We start from the raw sequence: 18,731 nt of genomic DNA, 5'->3' as shown, positions 1-18,731 counted from the left end.
TGAAATCACCCCAAGTTCTTTGTACTTTAATTTATTTTTATTTATAAGTATTTCTGTGTGAGCATGCATATAGGAGTGCAGGTTCCCTTGGAGGTCAGAGGCATTGAATGTTCCTGGAGCTAGAGTTAGAGGTGGTTTGCGTCGCTTGTCACAGCACCGGGAACAGAGCTTTAGTCCTCTGTAACAAAGCTGTGCTCTGTGGTGCTGAGCCAGCTCTCCAGTCCCATCCCATGGAAGAAAAAGTGATGCTCAGTGTTGCTGAACCCGCTCTACAATGATGATCACAACTTTTAAGCAGAAAAGTACTACCAGCATTCCCCTACAAAGTCCAGCAATCTCTACCCTAGTAAAATATCTGAAGACATTTTGCCCATCCCTTTTATTTTTGTGTCACTGATACAGACTTCCTGTGAACCGAAGTTGCTACTTGCACCTTTGACAAAGTGCAAATTGAATTATGCCAGTTTTACTTGGGTGCCTTCGGTGAATGAGACAAGAAGGCATCTATGTTCCATTTATATTGCTAGGAAGAAATTAATGAGTATTTTCAAGTTCCTTGTTTGGTCACTTAATTGGCTGTGTGACAAAGAGCTCTGTGGTGCATGTCAAACAACTTTCTTAGGCCTCTAATGATTTGTGCTTTCCTTGTGATACTATCCTATGTGCCCTGTCAGACTGGATGTCCTTGTTAAAGTGGCTAGAATAAATTGGCTGGCAGTGTGCATACAGCGTAGTATATTAACCACAGCAACAGGGAGTACTTTTAGCAGTTCTTTCAATAGATTTCCTTGTTTGCCCATAAGCATCAAAACCAACCCAAACTTTCATTTAATATAATTAAAAGGACATCTGAAAGTAGTTTGAATCACAGCAGGTTCTTGTGCCTTGGTAACCCTTTGTTAAAGCCCTGTGAACTTAATATATTTCACAGCTTGATAAATCTGCACTTGATGTGTGTCCGTATGGAAAAAAAAAAATACAAATCTGTACCCTGTGTGCTTCTGTTGACCTAAACCTATTGATAAGAGACCTTTGAGATTAAGGGAAGTTACGTCCATCTCCCAAACCACAGTCCTCTCCACCTACAGAGTAGCTATTAGAATGCCTTCTCATAGTTTTCGTCATTAACCGCTGCTCTAAAGCAGTTGATGAATCAGAAGACGGTGAAATGTTGTGTAACGTGTAACGGGAGTACAGTACTTCCTACAGATGTTAGTTAAGAGTATGAACAGGTCGATTCATACATCTAAAAGACCACCAAAGGACAATGACAGGTGTTGATGTCAAGTCTTTATTGACAAAGACAGAAAGTCATTCAAGAAATCTCTGAATATTGCCCTGGTGGGCTCTATGACCTGCAGAGACGATTACCTTATGCAAAGTCATTCCTGCCTCTTCCATTCTGTATACTTCCTATAAATAGGCACACGTTCCAGCTGCTGTTTGTATAGACATGGGTTGTAAATGTTCCAGAGAGCAATTCGAATAAAGACTCGGGGAAGCAGCATTCTGCTTCTAAATAGAATGTTTGTATCTAAAACAAAACAAAAAACAAATCTCTTCCCCCTTCACCAACTTTTATTCTATTCACTCAGTTTCTGAGTTGTTATTTAATTGTCAAGCTGTCTATTTAAAGTTCATTCTGTGTCACATTGCTTTCTGAACATACACTTACCTCTGGGAAAAGCATAAATGCATACAAAATAAAGAGACACTATTTGTGTGCAAAGCAAGAAAATACATATCCATTTACTTTGTGATTTCTTTAATAGCTTTGTGGTTGCATAGCTAAAAAGAAGGAAAAGGTTATAAAAAAAAACAGCATTACAGATGGAAGATCCTGCTTTTAGAAGCTGTCATTAACTATTCTGCTACAGGTCAGAAGAGAAATGGAAGTTCTAAAGTGTGATTTGCAATAAAGTAGCTGCCTGATGGCTTGGAACCAAACAAATGATTCTTTAGAACTTCTCCTTACAGAGTTATAATTTTTATAACTTCCCTTATCTAATGCATAAATTTTGTGTAGACGGTAGCAGACACAGCTGTGGCAACTTAAACAAACCAGAGCCTCCTCTCATAATCGCTTCATGCAAATGGTACAGGCTCTCATGGCCATTCCTTGAGATCAGCCTTCATAGTTTCACGGTTTTCCACGGTTTTTTCTATTGTCAGTATGGCCTTCCACCCTCCACATGCAAAGATGGACATAGGTTCCAGTCCAGTCACCCTTCCATGCAATTCTTTTTTTTCCCCCCAAGACAGGGTTTTCCTGTAGCTTTGGTGCCTATCCTGGAACTAGCTCTTGTAGATCAGGCTGGCCTTGAATTCACAGATATCTGCCTGCACCTGCCTCCCAAGTGCTGGGATTAATGGTGTGCGCCACCACCGCCCTGCTTCATGCAATTCTTAAACAGGAAGTAGGAAAATAAATGGCTAAGGTCAAACTTAGAGTATTTGCATTTTCTGGGAAAGGTACCTAACTAACACCAGTATCTGAATATGTTTCTTCCCAGGATCCCCATTGTATTAGGCAAGCACCGGGCAACGTACAGCTAAAATTTTGTCATTTAATTGTAGCATTTCACTAAACATACCGAGCAGTCTTTTGAGTTCTGAACAGCAGCAGCAGAGTGGGAAGACTTTTGGAAGGGACGCAGTAGCCCAGTGATGACAGATATCTTTTCCAGAGAAGTAAGATGTAGTCATGCTATTGAAAGGTCTGTTGCTTAGGTTGTGTGGAGTAAGGAAGACATTCTAGTGTGGCAACAATGAAGCTTGGTCTTGACACGATGAATCAAATAAGTCAGCTGGAGAAAGCATTCTAAGCCACTGAAAGTAAAGGTAGTCAAGTGAGGATTATTGGAATGTTCTAGGAATGCAAAGCCCCACGTAGTCATAGCAATAAGTTGAAGAATCACACAATACTAGGAAGACTGTGGAAAGCATCCAGATTTGAACACCATTTCAAAGTGTTTACCAAGATCATGATTCCATACTTTTACAATGTGAATTTGGCTGGAAATTTTCTTTTCCACCGATACTGCATTCTGACATTTTCGACTAACTTTAGGCTGACTGTTCCAAACATGGCAGCCCATCGCTTTACACTTGTCTCAATTCATCGAATATTCCATTTCCCCATCTGCTGAGTCATTTTTTCTTGTTTTTTAATATGTTATTTAAGAATTTTCTACAATGTATTTTAAATATGTTCACTCCTCCCCTACTCCTCCTAGATCCACACAAACCTTTCCCTACCCACCCAACTTTATCTCCTCTCTGCCTATCAATTCCAATCTATGCTGCCTACAATCTCTCAGATGTGTGGCCTTCTATTTGAGCCTAGTCAACCTACCAGGAGCCATAGCCTTCAGGAAAGCTGACACTTATTCTCCCAGCAGCTGTTAAATTGCATCAGCTTCCCACATCCCCTCCTCCCAAGGCTCAGATATAATTTATGAAAAAGAAGCAGAAAGATGGTAAGAACTACAGGTGGTGGCTGACTACAAGAAAACCCTGTTTTCTAGATACAGCAAGGCAGTTGCACATATAAACTCACTTCTCACTGTTTGCACAAGATACATGGAAGGTCAAGCAGGACAAAATCGAAGCATGGAAAGGAGAGTTGAACTTGAAGTCTCACCACTGAGTTGGGTTTGAAAATGCATATGTGATCTTGAACCAACTTTATGACTACCTATCTATCCATCAATCTCATTAGGCCTTTACAAAACAGTTTCACTTTTGCATTATAGTCCCCTTGTGTTGGATTTCTCTTGTCAGCTGCCCATACTTTGAATTGACCCCACCTGCATCCAAAGATTGTCTACATCCACATCATCTAGCTGTTGCAGTTCAGATCTCCAAGCCTTTAATTGTCACAATACCCTGTTCTTGGATTAATTCAATTTTTTTCTCTCTTTTGTCCTTTTCTTGTCTGAATAGCTTTGTGTTATCTGTCAACACCCACTCAATATGTCAATTACTGTAAGATGGCATTCTTTGTTCCATTCAGTATAAATACCCTCTTATATGGGTTTATGTAACACTCATTTTTTTTCCTGTGGTGGCAATTATCAAGCTGTTTTTTAAGATCCCTTCCCTCTTCTGACATTGAGTCCCTTGGAAAGGAGCAACTGTCACAGCTGTATCTTTAGGTATTTAAATTCTATTTAACATCTCTTAGATCTCTAAATAGCTGTTGCATAGTCAAAGCTTCTGGCCTATATTTCCAATGCCTTCCATTGCGGCAGAATCCCTGCCTCTGTGGACACTCGCTACCATTTGTTCCTTTCCTCTCATTCTCCCTTAAATCTCCTTCACCAAGTCTTTGTCCTCAGCACTTGACTGAATGGGCCCTTGTCAAGGGCATTATTAATTCAATGATGCTTTGTCAGGGTCATTAATGACACAGTGGTGCCAAACCAATGATCAATCTGTATCTTTCTTTTAGATGTGTTTTGTTGTTGTTGTTCTTTGAGATTATAGTGTAATGACATCTTTCTCCTTCCCTTTCTTCCCTCCGAACTCTCCCTTATACAACCCCCTTATCTCTTTCAAGTTCCTGGTCTCTTTTTCTTTAATTATTGTTGTAAATGTGCACGAGTGTGTGTTTTGTGTGTCTGTATACACACACGTGCACATTTACAACAATTATTACACAATACACATTTAATCTTACCTGACTGATCAGGTAAATCTGGTACTCTTGATTTTTCCTTCCTGATGAAGTCCCATAAGGACACCTCTCTTGATTTTCCTCCCACAAATTAGCACTTATTTTTTGCTCATCCTCAATAGTTCCTCCTTTTCTCTCCAAGCTGTTAATGTTGGAAAGTGCGCCACAGCATAATACTTCATTGCCTTTTCTTTGACTTGTTCCCATGGTGACCTCATTAATTTAGAGCTCTATGATCTTGATGCCTGTGATCACAAATGTTATCCCCTAATCAGACCATTTTTTAAAATCTGTAAGTCCTGTTCTTTTTAACCTTTCAACATCCTTCTTTGTTGAGCAGTAGGCAGCATAAGCCTTCTATGCATTGCTGAATCCTCTATCTTCGTTTTTATGTTCAGTCTCCACTATCTCAGTTAGTGAATTCTGTCCCTGTATCTACTGTTTGCATCTCACTCTAATCAGTCTATTGAAAGCCTGAGGTCGAGACTTGATGTTTCCACTTGAAGACGTTTTATTCTAGTTCTTTATTCTTTTGGTAATGGGGCTTTTTGCTTTGTTTTAAGGCAGGGTTTTGTGTAAACTAGGCAGGGCTTGAACTCACCCCATAGCAAAGGATGATCTCTGAACTGTGAAGGTGCAGTAGCAGAGAGATCTATTTCAGTCTCTAATATTAAATTTAATGAACCCTTTCTGTAACCTGTGTTTCATAGTAGCTCGGACAGTTCCAACCACTTACGTTCAGTGGTGTATTCTACCATATAGCTCAGAGATGCATAGTGACGAAGCGCAGAAGAGAGGAGTTAAGCACTGGGCACTAAACATGTGGAATTAAGCATGCTGGGGGAAAGGAGCACATAAAGGGGACCCAGGAACCTTGAGATTATCCAATAGGTGCTGGCATGAGCCTTGGGCTTAAATAGCAGAAAAATTGGGAACAAGGGCACAAAGTAAGCAAATTAAGCGGTTCTTGTCAAGGTGTGGCTCAACTTGCCCTTGGCTTGGCTTAGCTCTTGCAAGATGGCCTAATATATTATTTTTTAAACCACCATCATCACTGGAATGGACCAATTTATTTCCTACAAGATCATTCTTTTTGTTCTAGGGGGAACAGCTTTGCATTCATGCCTAATTGCTCTCTTCTTCAGGGGAGGAAGAGCACACTAGGAAGCTTTCTTCTCCCTGGTATCCAAGGCAACTATAGGTTTAGGCCAATCATCTTCCTTTTGTGCCTTCAGCTTTGGCGGAAGATGACTTATGCTAGGTAGGCAGACGCTCCTGGAGGGATTAACATTCTTATGCAGAGTCAAGCAGGAGTCAAAGAAGAGAGATGCAAAGTGTGGGCAAGCTGCCAAGCTTTGGTCCTGCTTCTGTTCAAGCTGATCTCAAGAAAGAAGTCAATGCCTTTCAGCAAAAGTGCTATATACCTGCCTGCTACATTATGCCCTTTGACTTCTTACTATAGACTTTTTAATGAGAAATTATCGACTGCACTTCCCCAAATTTCCTTCTGTTGCTAATGGTTCTGTGACATCAGTTCTTCTGTATGTACTCAATTATTCTGGAAACTGTTAGATATTCCAGTGACTTCAATCAATCTACTATAATTTGCGGTGCCTCAGCTATAGAGCAGAATTCTGCAATGTTCAGACTTATTTAGATCCGTCTAACTGGTGTCTTTCAAGTACTTTGTAAATCCAATCAAAATAGGCAAATCTGTATTAACCAAATTCCTCACAATCTCTTAACATACAAACACACTTAAACACACTATTCTTCAAGAATAAAACCACAACCGTTCTTTTTTATTTCTCTCATTTTAATTGAGTGCCTCCTTAGTGCCTACCACAGATTCCATGCTTCAAGCTTCTTTTTTTCCTTTAACAACTGGTTTTAATTAATCTGCAAATCATTCAGATGTGTTTGAAATTTCTGCCTTTCTTCATCCCCAGAGAAAGAATGCATGGCTTTGAACCCCACATCTACCCCATGTTGTTTGCTAATTAGCTTTTTAGCAAGTTACTTAACTTCTCTAGGTCACAATTTTCTCTGAAACATGACAATACTAATAATTTGTACCTTAGTGGTTTCTTGAGAAAATTAAAGTTGGATGCATTTGTGTTATGGTCTGGATTACATGAATCCTGATGATGCATGCAACATCGTGCCTTTAAATTTTTTTAGTGACTTTTTGTTGCATGTAGGTAAAATTGCAAATCTCTTCACACTACTTGCAAATGCTCTTAAAATCTAGACTTTGCTCGTCATTACTGCTACTGGAATCTTTGTGCTTTTTGTTCTGTTTTGAGGAATTGTTTTCATTTCCTTCAATACACTGTTCTTATCTCTGTGCTAAAAGGGATATGCCGCATTCTTGCCTCTTTTGCTAGTGTTGAACCTCGGTTTTGAAAATGTCTGAGTTCATGGAGTTTTTTTCACAGTCTTTATACCTGTTCCTATTGTTATAGTACACGTCATGTTGGATTTTAATTACTTGCTTAATTGTTTGCCCTCCCTATATTATCTCATGGAGGCAAGGGAGAACAGCTGTCGTTTTTTAGTGCATTCTGATTGACTGCCACATTGAAGGTGCTCAGTTAATATTGTTGAATGAATTTGAGTCTGCAGCAAGGCGAGAATCAAGTCCATAGCTGTATTTAATTTCTGTGATATAATACAGATTGCCTTGACAGCACTCAATCACTTCGCCCTAAATTAAACTACATTTTTAAAGAAATGCAATTACATAGTTTGTTGAAAACAATACTTTTTTTTTTAATCCCACAGGGTCTCTTATAAACATTCTCTTCTACAAAATTCTAGTTTCATGTTCTGTTAAAGGTTCTTATTACTACATTAAGGTCAGTTGTGTTATACAATCTAATTTTAATTAAGACTTGAAAATGCCAATACTTCACTCTAATATAAAAGGGAGTTCAGGGATTAGTCATTTTTATATGCTTAATAATATTAAATGACAGTGGTTATAAAATGAACCTTTGGTTTATTGATCAGATGTGTAAATATCAGTCACTCAACTTGACTTCTAATAAAAAACCTGCAAGTTATAAACTGTTTTGAAGACTTTTTGAACATTTGACCTTTAAAATTTTGATTTGAATCAATATCTAAATCCAGATTGAATCACAATGTGCCCTATTCAGTAATGATTTCAATATTTTGTTTTATTTTATTCTCAGCTGATAAACTTTGTGTCAAAAGTAAAAACAAGAAAACTTTCTTTTAATTTTTAAAATTATAAATCAATGTAAATTATATTATATCTATATATGAATGTACATATACAGTATTATACCTATCTATGATGTCAATATAGTTTTAAAACTGTCATTCAATAATTTAGTCCTTGTACAAACATCAAAAGGTATACTAAAACAAATTGAAGTGGCCATGATGTCACTCATATGGCTGGTCTCACTAAATGAGACATAACATTGCTTTTTGGATCTGATATTGACCACAGTACCGTTATATGCTACACAGTTATATATGTTAAAACAATCCACAGTGTGAGAGAGCAGAGAAGCCCTGAAGCTTTATTTCTCTTCCCTAATGTATTCTAAGGTCTAGGCAGGAGAAATGTTTAAGCATGAATGTAAATATTATGAAGAAGAGAGGATCGCTGTTCAGCATGATGGTGGTTAATATGATAAAGGTGCTGCATTCAGGAGAAACCCAAAAACAGATTTTAAAGTAAGGAATTAAGCATTATTTGTGTTAATTTATTTATGTATATGGGTGTTTTTTGCATGTGTGCCTGTACACCACGTGTACCTTTAGAAACCTTTAGAGGCCAGAATCAGGCATTGGATTCCCTGGAAATGAAATGCGGATTGCTGTGAGCCCCCATTTGGTTTCCAGGAATTGGATCCAGGTCCTCTAGAAGAGCAGCCAGATCTCTTAAATACTCCAGCCTTAGGAGTGAAATATTGATTTGATTGCTAATTAGTTTTTAAAAGCAGGTCAGCAATTTCTTAATTTAAACTTGTGTATCATTTAGGTCCTTGCTCTTGAATTTCAGATGGGCTGAGTACCATTGCTCTGTCATGTCCTCATCTTCCTTACTTTATCTCTTAGCTACACAAGTCCTTTCCGCATTAAAAATCAAGTATATACCGTTTAATCCCCACTTGAATGCAGTGCACCTGGTTTTTTTTAACCTTTCCAACAGAAATTTATGATTTACTGTGGGTGTTTAGCTCCCAAATTTTGTTTAGTATGTTTGTGCTGATCTTCTACCATGGAGCATATGCCAAACCCAAAGGCATGGTCTCTTCTTTTTTTGCTCTTCCCTAATCTTGCTCAAGAGCCTTCCCTAGTTCCTTGCACATCACATTTGTTGCCACCGCACTGAACTACATCAAATCTGGATTTGACCCTTAAAATTTTGATTTGAATCAATATCTAAAGCCAGATTTGAGCATGATTTTCAATGTTTGCTTTATTTTATTCTTGATTGATAAATTTTATACCAAAACAATGAAAACTAAGGAGTAATCAAAGAAAGTAACTGTTGTTGTTACTCATGATGATTTGCTTTCACCATGGGAATGTATAGTGCAGGTGGGATTTTTCCCCCTGAGTTCCAACAGACTCTTTAATTCCCTCTAACTCACTATGTTCTCCAACACCCTGGGGATATTGCTCCTTTATTGTTCTGAAGACATTTTGGGAAACACATCCAAAAACTATATATATATATATGCATATATATGCTTTCAGTTTTCTTATTGTTTCTTATTGTCATTAATTATTTCATAATAAAAGTAAGTTATGTTTGTCTAATGGCTTCTAATGACCCAAAACATATTCTGAGAAAGTGTCTCTCTCCTAAAGGACATAGTCTAGTGAGAAGGGCAGATAAAATACAAGTGAAGTTGTCTTACAGGAAGAAGCTCTAACCGGGAGCCTGCTGTAATATGAATCTTCACATCTTCTTCTAGTTCCATTGTTGTGGGGACAGGAAGCAGGGCATCTGGAAAGCGCTTAGGTCAAGAGTAAGGAACATGCTTGAATGATTTCCGAATTTGTTTCTCTCAGCCATCACATAAGAGTGTACAGGTCTTCCCTCGCCCCCGAGTCTGCTTTTACTTGGATCTTGCCCTGCTCAACCACAGGAACTGTGAATAGTAAAATGGTAATTCATAAACAACCTGGTCTAAGGTGCTCTGTTATAACAGCCCACACAGAGGGAGAGATCCCATTTATTGTTGCATGTCTGAGATAAGAAGCCAAGAAATATATTCATTTAATATATGTCACCCTTTATTATCTTCTTTGCTCTTAACCTCAGACAATCATTGCCTTCAGAGATTTTTGCCTGCACAGGTATAAATGGAAAAGCTGGCTAAAAGTATAAATTTTCCCTGATGTCATGCACACAGAAAGCAGTCACTAAACATTGGTTTTGGCCATTATAAAGGATGCCTAGAGCAATCTTTGTGAGGTTCTTTTCTCTCCAGCAGGAGGAACAAAATAACCATAGATGCAAATGAATATGTGAGATCCTTTTAAAGAATGATATATGCTACAAAGAAAATGGACCAGCTTCACTTGTGGAAGAATTCTGTCCAGTTTCTCTGATGGCAGACTAAATTTTGATAAGTGATACTTGAACTAGAAAGCAATTGAGCTCATGATTAAAAAGCTTGTATGAGAAAATTGCAAGAGCGATAAACTTACTCATCCTTTCACCAATCCTTCTCTTCAGCTGTTTGTTTTTGTGCTGTTGAAATGTAGGAAGAAGGGCAAATAATTTCCATCTGTGGTTCTGCTTGCCTTCTAGGCTGGGAGTTAATGCTCACCTGGGTGATAAGTGTCACTGATGTGTTTCTCACCAATGATTCTTTTGGGTATCGCTAAGAAATCTTATGCTGCTTCACAAGCAGATCCTCTTGGAAGTCTTTTAGAAATTGTCATTGCAAAAATATATAGCTATATCCCCCCAAAGTCTTCACAGTAGTTTTAAAAAATAAATAAAGCTTCCAATTCAAATATAGAAAGTAGAATCATAAAATGTTCTTAACAATGTTCCACAACAATGTGCCATGAGAAAAAAATGATCAAATATGTCTAAGGTCTAAATTAAATGAAAGGAGTTCAGAATATGTTGTGTAATGTTTACATATGCCCAGAAACAAACTGTCCATGATACTCATCAATCTCTAAAGGCCATGTGAATTATTTCATTCAAACTTGATTTTGTAGAAATGGTTCAATGTCTAAGGAGTCCAGTGAACAACTATATAATGTGAAGGGGAATATCTATCAGTGTTTTCTCCTAAAGTAAAATAGAATGTGACTTAACTGCATGAGTAGTTTTAATTTTATTAATTTGATAGAAAGTGTTATTTATTCTCAGGTCCAGTGAAATTCCATGACAGAATGGAATGAAATTTTCTAGTGCTCATCTCCTATTTAGTTTTTAATACTTGTAAAGTGATAAATTATGCCAGGTGCTGGTGATACACAACTTTAATCCCAGCAGTCTAGAGGCTGAGGCAGGTGTATCTCTGTTGTCTGAATTTTCTGTACTGCCTGGTTCCCACAGTCATTAAGTCCCAAAGAAATCACACAGAGGTTTACATTAGTTATTAACTGATTGGCCCATTGGCTCAGGCTTCTTATTAACTCGTATAACTTATATTAGCCCATTATTCTTGTCTATGCTATCCACATGGCTCAGTACCTTATTCAGGGAGGCAGTCACACTTTGCTTCTTCTGTGGCTGGGTCAGGACTGCAGACCAAGCTTTCCTCTTCCCAGAAGTCTCCTGTTCTCTTTGACCCGCCTCTACTTCTTGTCTGGTTGTCCCGCTATACTTTCTGCCTGGCTACTAGCCAATCAGCATTTATTTAAAATATAATTGACAGAATACAGACCATTGTCCCACGCCATATCTCTGTGAGTTTGAGACCAACCTGGTTTACAGAGCAAGTTCCAAGACAAGCTCTAAAGTTACACAGAAAAACCCTGTCCTGAGAAACCAAGCAGCCAACCAACCAATCAAACAAAACCAAAAATCACAAAAAAGATAGATTAATTTATATTAATTTATACTTGGTTTCTGGCAAAGTTAGTGTTGATTATAATCTACTTCTTGTTTTGTTTTGGTTTTTTTTGTTTGTTTGTTTGTTTGCTTTTTTCGAGACAGGGTTTCTCTGTGGTTTTGGAGCCTGTCCTGGAACTAGCTCTTGTAGACCAGGCTGGTCTCAAACTCACAGAGATCCACCTGCCTCTGCCTCCCGAGTGCTGGGACTAAAGGTGTGCGCCACTACCGCCCGGCTCTACTTCTTAAAATTCTGTAAAACAACCAAGTAATTTTCCCCTTCCAGCATTGAATATACTAAATAAAAAGTCCTATAAAATGGTGAGATTACAAAGTTCTATAAGACAAAGCCAGGGCAAACCTTATTTTCTTCCAACTTAGAATTTAAATTTTTATATCAGAAAAAAAAATCAATGAGCTCTGATTTTGCACTTTGAAGTCCAAGAATGTGCTGTTACTTTAAGGAAAGTCAATGTATATTTATTATTCAGTTTGTGTTTATAGTATATACAAGCTTAATTCTATGGAAAGTAGAAAGAAGTAGAAATCAACCTGGTTTTAGAAATAACAAAAATCATCCTGTGATTTGATGTTACCATTTATGATGAAATGATAAATATATAAATATTATAGGAAAATCAAATATCTATATTTTTCTATCAGGAGAAAATTGTGGCTATATAATAGACTTTTGTTTAGGTGGCAACAAGTAGTTCACCAGCTTTTAGAAAATTTAAAAAGTATGAAGCAGAAAACTGCCACAGTGGACCACATTGTGCTGGTTCCTCAGCAGGAAGGGGTCAGCATCTTATGACTCTCTGCTCTGATTCTTCATGTTTTCATGGGTCACTACTCTCTTGTTTTTGAAGGCGCTGAGTCATATACCATCTAGGAGTTGAGTCATGTAAGAGATGAAGTTATTACTGCATTGCAGAAGACTTATTTCTACCAGTTGTCACAATGATGTGGCTGTTAGAGAAAATGAAGAATTGGTCTTGATTGCACTTACTCAGTGGAGACTCATTTTTTCCTCTTTATAGTATGGTATCAAATGAAAGTGAATATACGATTAAGCTATAATCATCTTTGATTTTCACATAAGGTCTAAGAAGTTACTTTCTTTGTCCAGTGTTAGAAGTGTGATTCCAAGGTTCCTACTCTGATAAAAACTGCAAGAGATTCCATCAGTCCTTGTGCTAATACTTGCTGGAAATCATTGATTTACTTATTTTTTTTTAATTTAGGTAGTCTGTCTCTGTCTCTGTCTCTGTCTCTCTTTCACACACACACATCTTGATATCTTCTTCCCCATGCCTTCTCATCTGCATTAACCTTGCCTCATCCCTAACATTTTTCTTTTGAAAATTTATGACTTTTAGGTTTGTTGTGTCAAGCACAGAAGTTTGACCAGAGCCATCCATGTGACCATTGGATTGGAAAAGTCTATTGTAGCCTTTGGCTACACAAATAAAAGCAGTAACTTATCTCTCCTTGAATCACCCTAGTCCAAAACATTCATCCGTTAAGGCTAGGGCCCATGAATCCCTCCTCCATTCATACTTAAGTGTTGACAGGCACATGAACAGGCTTTTTTAAAGGCAAACTAAGTAATTAGTTTTTTTTTAGTAACTCATTAATAATATTTTTTTACTTTGTTCTTTTTTAGAAAAATTTTAAAAGTTATTTGTATTGCTTAACCTCCAAATTGAATGCTTCTCTAAAAACTATATCATGTTTGGGAAGATAAGATTGTTGATATGTATTCAAAACTTGTTCTTATGGAAATATTTCATCTTGCAGCTCTTTGTAAAACAAAGATCACTGAGCAGTAACTAGTATTAATCAAAAGACCAAGTGTTTAGATAAAGCAGTGTTCTACACGGTCTCTTGAGATTATTTCTCAGATTTTTTTGTTATTGTTGATTTTTTTTAATGGAGGCTCTTGAATTCCTGTATATTCTTATAATCCTTAATAAGTATTATTTTATGTCTTCAAATTTAAGTACTTTTTATTTTCTTTTTCTTGTTTAATTTCTCTGGCTATGGTCTGAAATAATCATGTTAGATAGTAGGGCCTATAGTGGACTTGATCTTAAAAAAACAATATTCCAAATTTTGAGTGTTGTGTGTAAAGTTAGTAGAGGGTTTTCCATATATGGTCTTTATTATATTGAGCTAATTTCCTTCTATTCATGGTTTGTCAGTGGCTTTTAATCATGAAAAGTGCTGAATTGTGGTTATAGGCTTTTTCTTTCTCTATTGAGATAATCAGGTGACATTATCCTCTATTCTGCTAAGGGTGTATGTACATCACATCAATTTATTTTATGTGTTGAATTATCTTTTCATCTTAGAGATAAATTACATTTGGTCATAATGTATGGTTCTTTGAATGTGCTATTGAGTTTGGTTTGCTGGCCTTTTGTTGAAGAATTATGCATCCACATTCATCAGAGATATGATTGGTAGTTTTATTGTCTGTGGTGCTTGGGTCGGGCTTTTGTATCGGAATAGTAATGCTCACTAATAAAAAGTATTTGGAAGCGTTCCCTCCTCTTGAACTTTTTGGAACAGCTTGAGAAGAATTGCTATTAATTCTTTAAATGTCTGGTTGAGTTCACTAGTGAAGCCATCTGTTCCTGGGGCTTTCATTGTTTGGAGGTTTGATTACTGACTCCTTCTCTAGACTCCTCTATGCGTTCTCTTTGCTTCATCACTCCATTTTGAAACATACTTAGATCATTGGAGTGCATTGTTAGAGATGACCATTCTGGTCGTTTTTCTATTTTTACCAGTTAGCAATGTTTTAAATTAAATAACTAAAAACAACAAAGGGGAGAACAGAAATTCTGTAGTATACTCAGCAACCATTTCTTGAAGTAAGATTAAAATAATCAGTATCAGATTATTTCATCATTGTTAAGATCATTAACAGGTAAAGTGTCCGCACCACTGTCAAGGCAAGGAATAATTTCAGTTGCTTGCGGGATTTTTTTCAGAGCATTACGGATGAATTCCGGAGATCATCTAATCTTATAAAGAATGTTCCTTGCACTCCGTTGGTCCATATTCTCTGTTTGGCTTCAGAAGATACTTAGATCTTTTCATTTGTTTTATCTATTGGTACCTCTTTTTAGTTATAGCTCTTTGGCATTTACTACCACAGACGACTTCCTGGAAATCAGCTAATATCTGGATATGCTTTTGTGTGACTATCAGGTCTTATTTCAAACCTAGAAAGAATGACAGAGCTAAGCATACATAGTAAATGCATCCAGTCTTTAAACTGACAAAAAAAAAATGTCATTTTGGTGGTTTGCAAAGTGTGTGCACATGTTTAATAACGCATACTACAGAAGTTGTAAGATTCTCTTACTTAAAAAATCTAATGATGCCGATTTGGCCAGAAGTTGGGGTAGCTTGGAAAATATCAAGCAAAACAACTTTATCAAGGGACAAATTAGTGTTTGAGGCTGGTGTTAATTGGCAGCCAAGGTGTTTCATTAGGAAGCTGAATTTTTAACAGTTGTTACTTGGTTACAACAAAAACACCAGCCAGAAGAAAATGCGACAGTGTAAAGGATCTGTCTCCCATTTCAGCCAATCCCTTTGCCAATGTGTCAACAACGTGCATCCTGTTTTAAAGCAGTCGTGTGGTGCCTAGAGACTGTGTCTATGCTGACAGTTCGTGGTGTCATCTACATTGGAGGCATACTTAGTAATGAATGGGTTCAGGCACGATCACTTTCAAACTGCAGGTGTTGTATTTTTCTATTTTGCTGCTTTCTCTGCTTGAATGAAACCCAAGGCTTTCCTGGGAGAACTGTTTTCTTTTTGTAACCTACCACATAAAGGAAACCACAGGGAATATATAAATGGTAGCTACAGCGATTATTCTTCTGGATGCAGCAATGTGAAATGCGATGCCTTGTCTCTATGAGTTGATGTGTACATACAGCGACTCTGTAAAGAAAACAGAAACACCTCAGGGCCATAGGTAGTGATGTCCAACTGTTTACTCTCTTCGTGAATGGTAAACAGTGTTAAGGTTTCACACCATGAAACATACTCAGAGTACCTTGACAGTATGAGGGCTTTGATACTTTCCCCTTTCTGACATTTTCATAGCTGTTTGGGGATAGAGGAGAAGGTGAAAAGAAGAAAAAGGAAGGAAAAAAAAAAGGTGTTTGCTCCCTGAGTCCTCATACTGTAGGCCAGAAATCCCTATCACCTCCTCATCTTTTCAGTCTCTTCTGTGGTCAGCATCAGCTTCTATGGGGATGGGCAAAAGCAAACCATTTTCTGTATAGGATGCAAACTTGTTGGTTTAAATTATGTGCCACTAGTTCCTCAGCCAAATCGTTTAATTATAATAGTCTTACTGGAGCCTCTGCTGTCGATTCTAAGAAGCAAGCATGGCTCTATTTGTTGCCCTTCAAAGGAAGACAACTATGGGCTTGCAAAGTCTCAGTGAGGGATTTATAGAAAAATAATGAATGCTTCTGCTGTAGCATGTCACAGGGGAGGCTGGGACAATAGTGATCTCATGCACACTGCTGTTCCTTGCTTGCTGGGCAGCATGTACACCTGGATTTCTGACAGCTATACGGGTCCACTAGAGAATTCTGCCTTTCTGTTCGTCCCCTCACAGGCGATGGTGGAGACAGTTAACAACCTCCTTCAGCCGCAAGCTTTAAATGCCTGGAGAGACCTGACAACAAGCGACCAACTCCGTGCAGCCACCATGTTGCTCGACACGGTGGAGGAGAGTGCTTTCGTGTTAGCCGATAACCTTTTGAAGACCGACATTGTCAGGGAAAATACAGACAATATTCGTAAGTGACCTTTGCCAAGACAGAAGGTCTAGAGTCGGTTGCATAGCAGAAAAAGGATTAAAAAAAAATCTGATGCCCCAATCATGAGCCGTGCTTTGGTTTGTTGGATGTGTTATTCTATTTCTCAAATAGCTTTCAGTTTAACAGGAACAGAATTCATGCATGTTAACCTCTGTAGGGCATTCCAAAATGAGAGCACATCTGTGAGGTTTATTAGTTGAACTTTTATGTAGGCATGTATGTATGTAGATTTTATATTGTTTACTATTCTGACCTCCTAATGTGAGGATTACCTGTCTTGAGTTATGTCCTATAAGAAACAAGTCATTTGAGTGATGATGTTAATGTTTGGAAATGGTATCATCCCTTCCTATAAATATAAATCTGTTTTTATTGTGTTTTAGGATGTAGCTAACAATTTTATTTCAGAAGATTTGATTAAGCTGTTTCAAATTTTATTAGGTTTGTAGATAGATCAATAAAGATGTGACAGTACATCTCTGGAGTACAGAGGATTTGTACATAATTCATGGAATAGGGATAATATCTTGAAAATTAACTTAAAAGCAAAGACAACATGTAAAGACTTGGATTAGAATTTTAAATATTAACTTTGAGTATCGTACATTTGTATTATTTACATAATTTTTGCACATCCTTGATGATTTTATTTTTTAAAGAAAACGACAATACTAACCATATCCTTGCATACAAATTAAGCAACTTCAACATGACAAATAGACCAAGGACCCTGAAATTGCGAATATAGAAATAGTTTAGTGGTTAAGGAGATTCTTGTAGCTTTGCCAGATCCCTCATAGGATGCTGACACCTCTCTGTTGTGAACAGAACTAGAAGTTGCACGGCTGAGCACAGAAGGGAACCTAGAGGACCTGAAATTTCCCGAAAACATGGGCCATGGAAGTACCGTCCAGCTCTCAGCAAACACTTTAAAGCAAAATGGCCGGAACGGTAGGCTGGAGTTTGTTTTTGTGCTCACTGCTGTTTCCCGTTTATTCGTTTGCTTTTAAATCTGTCATGTAATAGTTCTTTTACTCCTTCTCTCTCCCTTTTCCTCTTCTTCTTGTCTACAGGGCCATCAATATAACAGTGATATACATTGAATAAAATTCTCTGTTATATTCTATCTCTTGTTGGTTGTTAGAAACTTGAATATATAGAAAATTCTGAACCCCAAAACTCAAATTTTCTGCCAAGTTCTGCCCCCATCCCCCAGGAGTAACAGTCATTGAGTTTGAAGATTTAACTGATGAAAATTCGGTGCGGATTTTCCTTGTTATTTTTTAAAACTACAAGCTTTCGAGTTTTCTTCAGGTTTTTATAAATGTATCTGTATTTTTCTTTTGTAAAACATACAAAAAAGTTAACTAACTATAATGAGGGCTTCAAGGGGATGGGACTAAGATATGTAGATCAGCTTAAGTAACTGTTAAATCGAGTTCACTCAAAAAAATAATAAAGTATAATATATAAGTTACCTCATGGAAAAAGCATATTCCTAACTTCACAAATCTTTGTCACAAAAGCAGGAAAACCCTTGAGCTTGTTAAGTGATGTGGAGATGACATGAGGTTAGTGTAACCCATTCAGAACCGCTGTTTCACATAGGCAGAATAGCTCCAAAAAAGGGTCTCCTTAATATTAGCAATTGTTTAAATTTTCTGTCATCTGAATATAATGTTGTCAAAACATTTAAAATCATTTATGAGTAATAAATCATTAGAGTCTCAGGAACTGGACTAAGGACATGTTTGAGGAAGCAGTAAGATTGTGAGCAGTGAAAAGACACATTTGTATCCACTTCCTAGCTGGTTCAGTAAATTCTGCTCTCTGCGACAGTATTTCCCTTTGAGAAAGAGTCCTGTCCAGATGGAAATCTCACCATTTCACTTCCAAGAATGAAGCTCCATTACCAAGGGAGGCCTACAGCTGCCTGTCTTGTGCATCCTGTCTTATTTGACCCACTTTACATTTTTTTTATCCAGCATGACCATGATCCATGCTAAATAGTTTTAATTATGTTCCTCATACAAAGCGGCATGATTCAGCAACAGGGTTTGCTGTACACAGCAGCCTCTCTATCATTTGACTCTACCTCCCTTTTATTGAAAATAGCTTTTTCTCTCACCTC

The 18,731-nt window shown here is 37.4% G+C and overlaps 1 protein-coding gene across 27 annotated transcripts in view; it reads left to right on the top strand.

Moving 5' to 3' along the window:
- The window catches only part of Adgrl3 (adhesion G protein-coupled receptor L3), a 734,954-nt gene that overhangs the window by 585,569 nt on the left and 130,654 nt on the right, over positions 1-18,731 (top strand). For all 27 annotated transcript variants that reach the window (XM_075942857.1, XM_075942861.1, XM_075942854.1 and 24 more), the window contains 2 exons: positions 16,396-16,579; positions 17,429-17,551. In XM_075942857.1, the coding sequence (XP_075798972.1) occupies positions 16,396-16,579; positions 17,429-17,551 (307 nt within the window). The remainder of the gene's footprint in view (positions 1-16,395; positions 16,580-17,428; positions 17,552-18,731) is intronic.

Source organism: Microtus pennsylvanicus, chromosome 12, assembly GCF_037038515.1.
Source record: "Microtus pennsylvanicus isolate mMicPen1 chromosome 12, mMicPen1.hap1, whole genome shotgun sequence".
Lineage (NCBI taxonomy): Eukaryota > Metazoa > Chordata > Mammalia > Rodentia > Cricetidae > Microtus > Microtus pennsylvanicus.
Note: the sequence above shows the minus strand (reverse complement) of the source record. Positions and strands in the feature narration are given on the sequence as shown.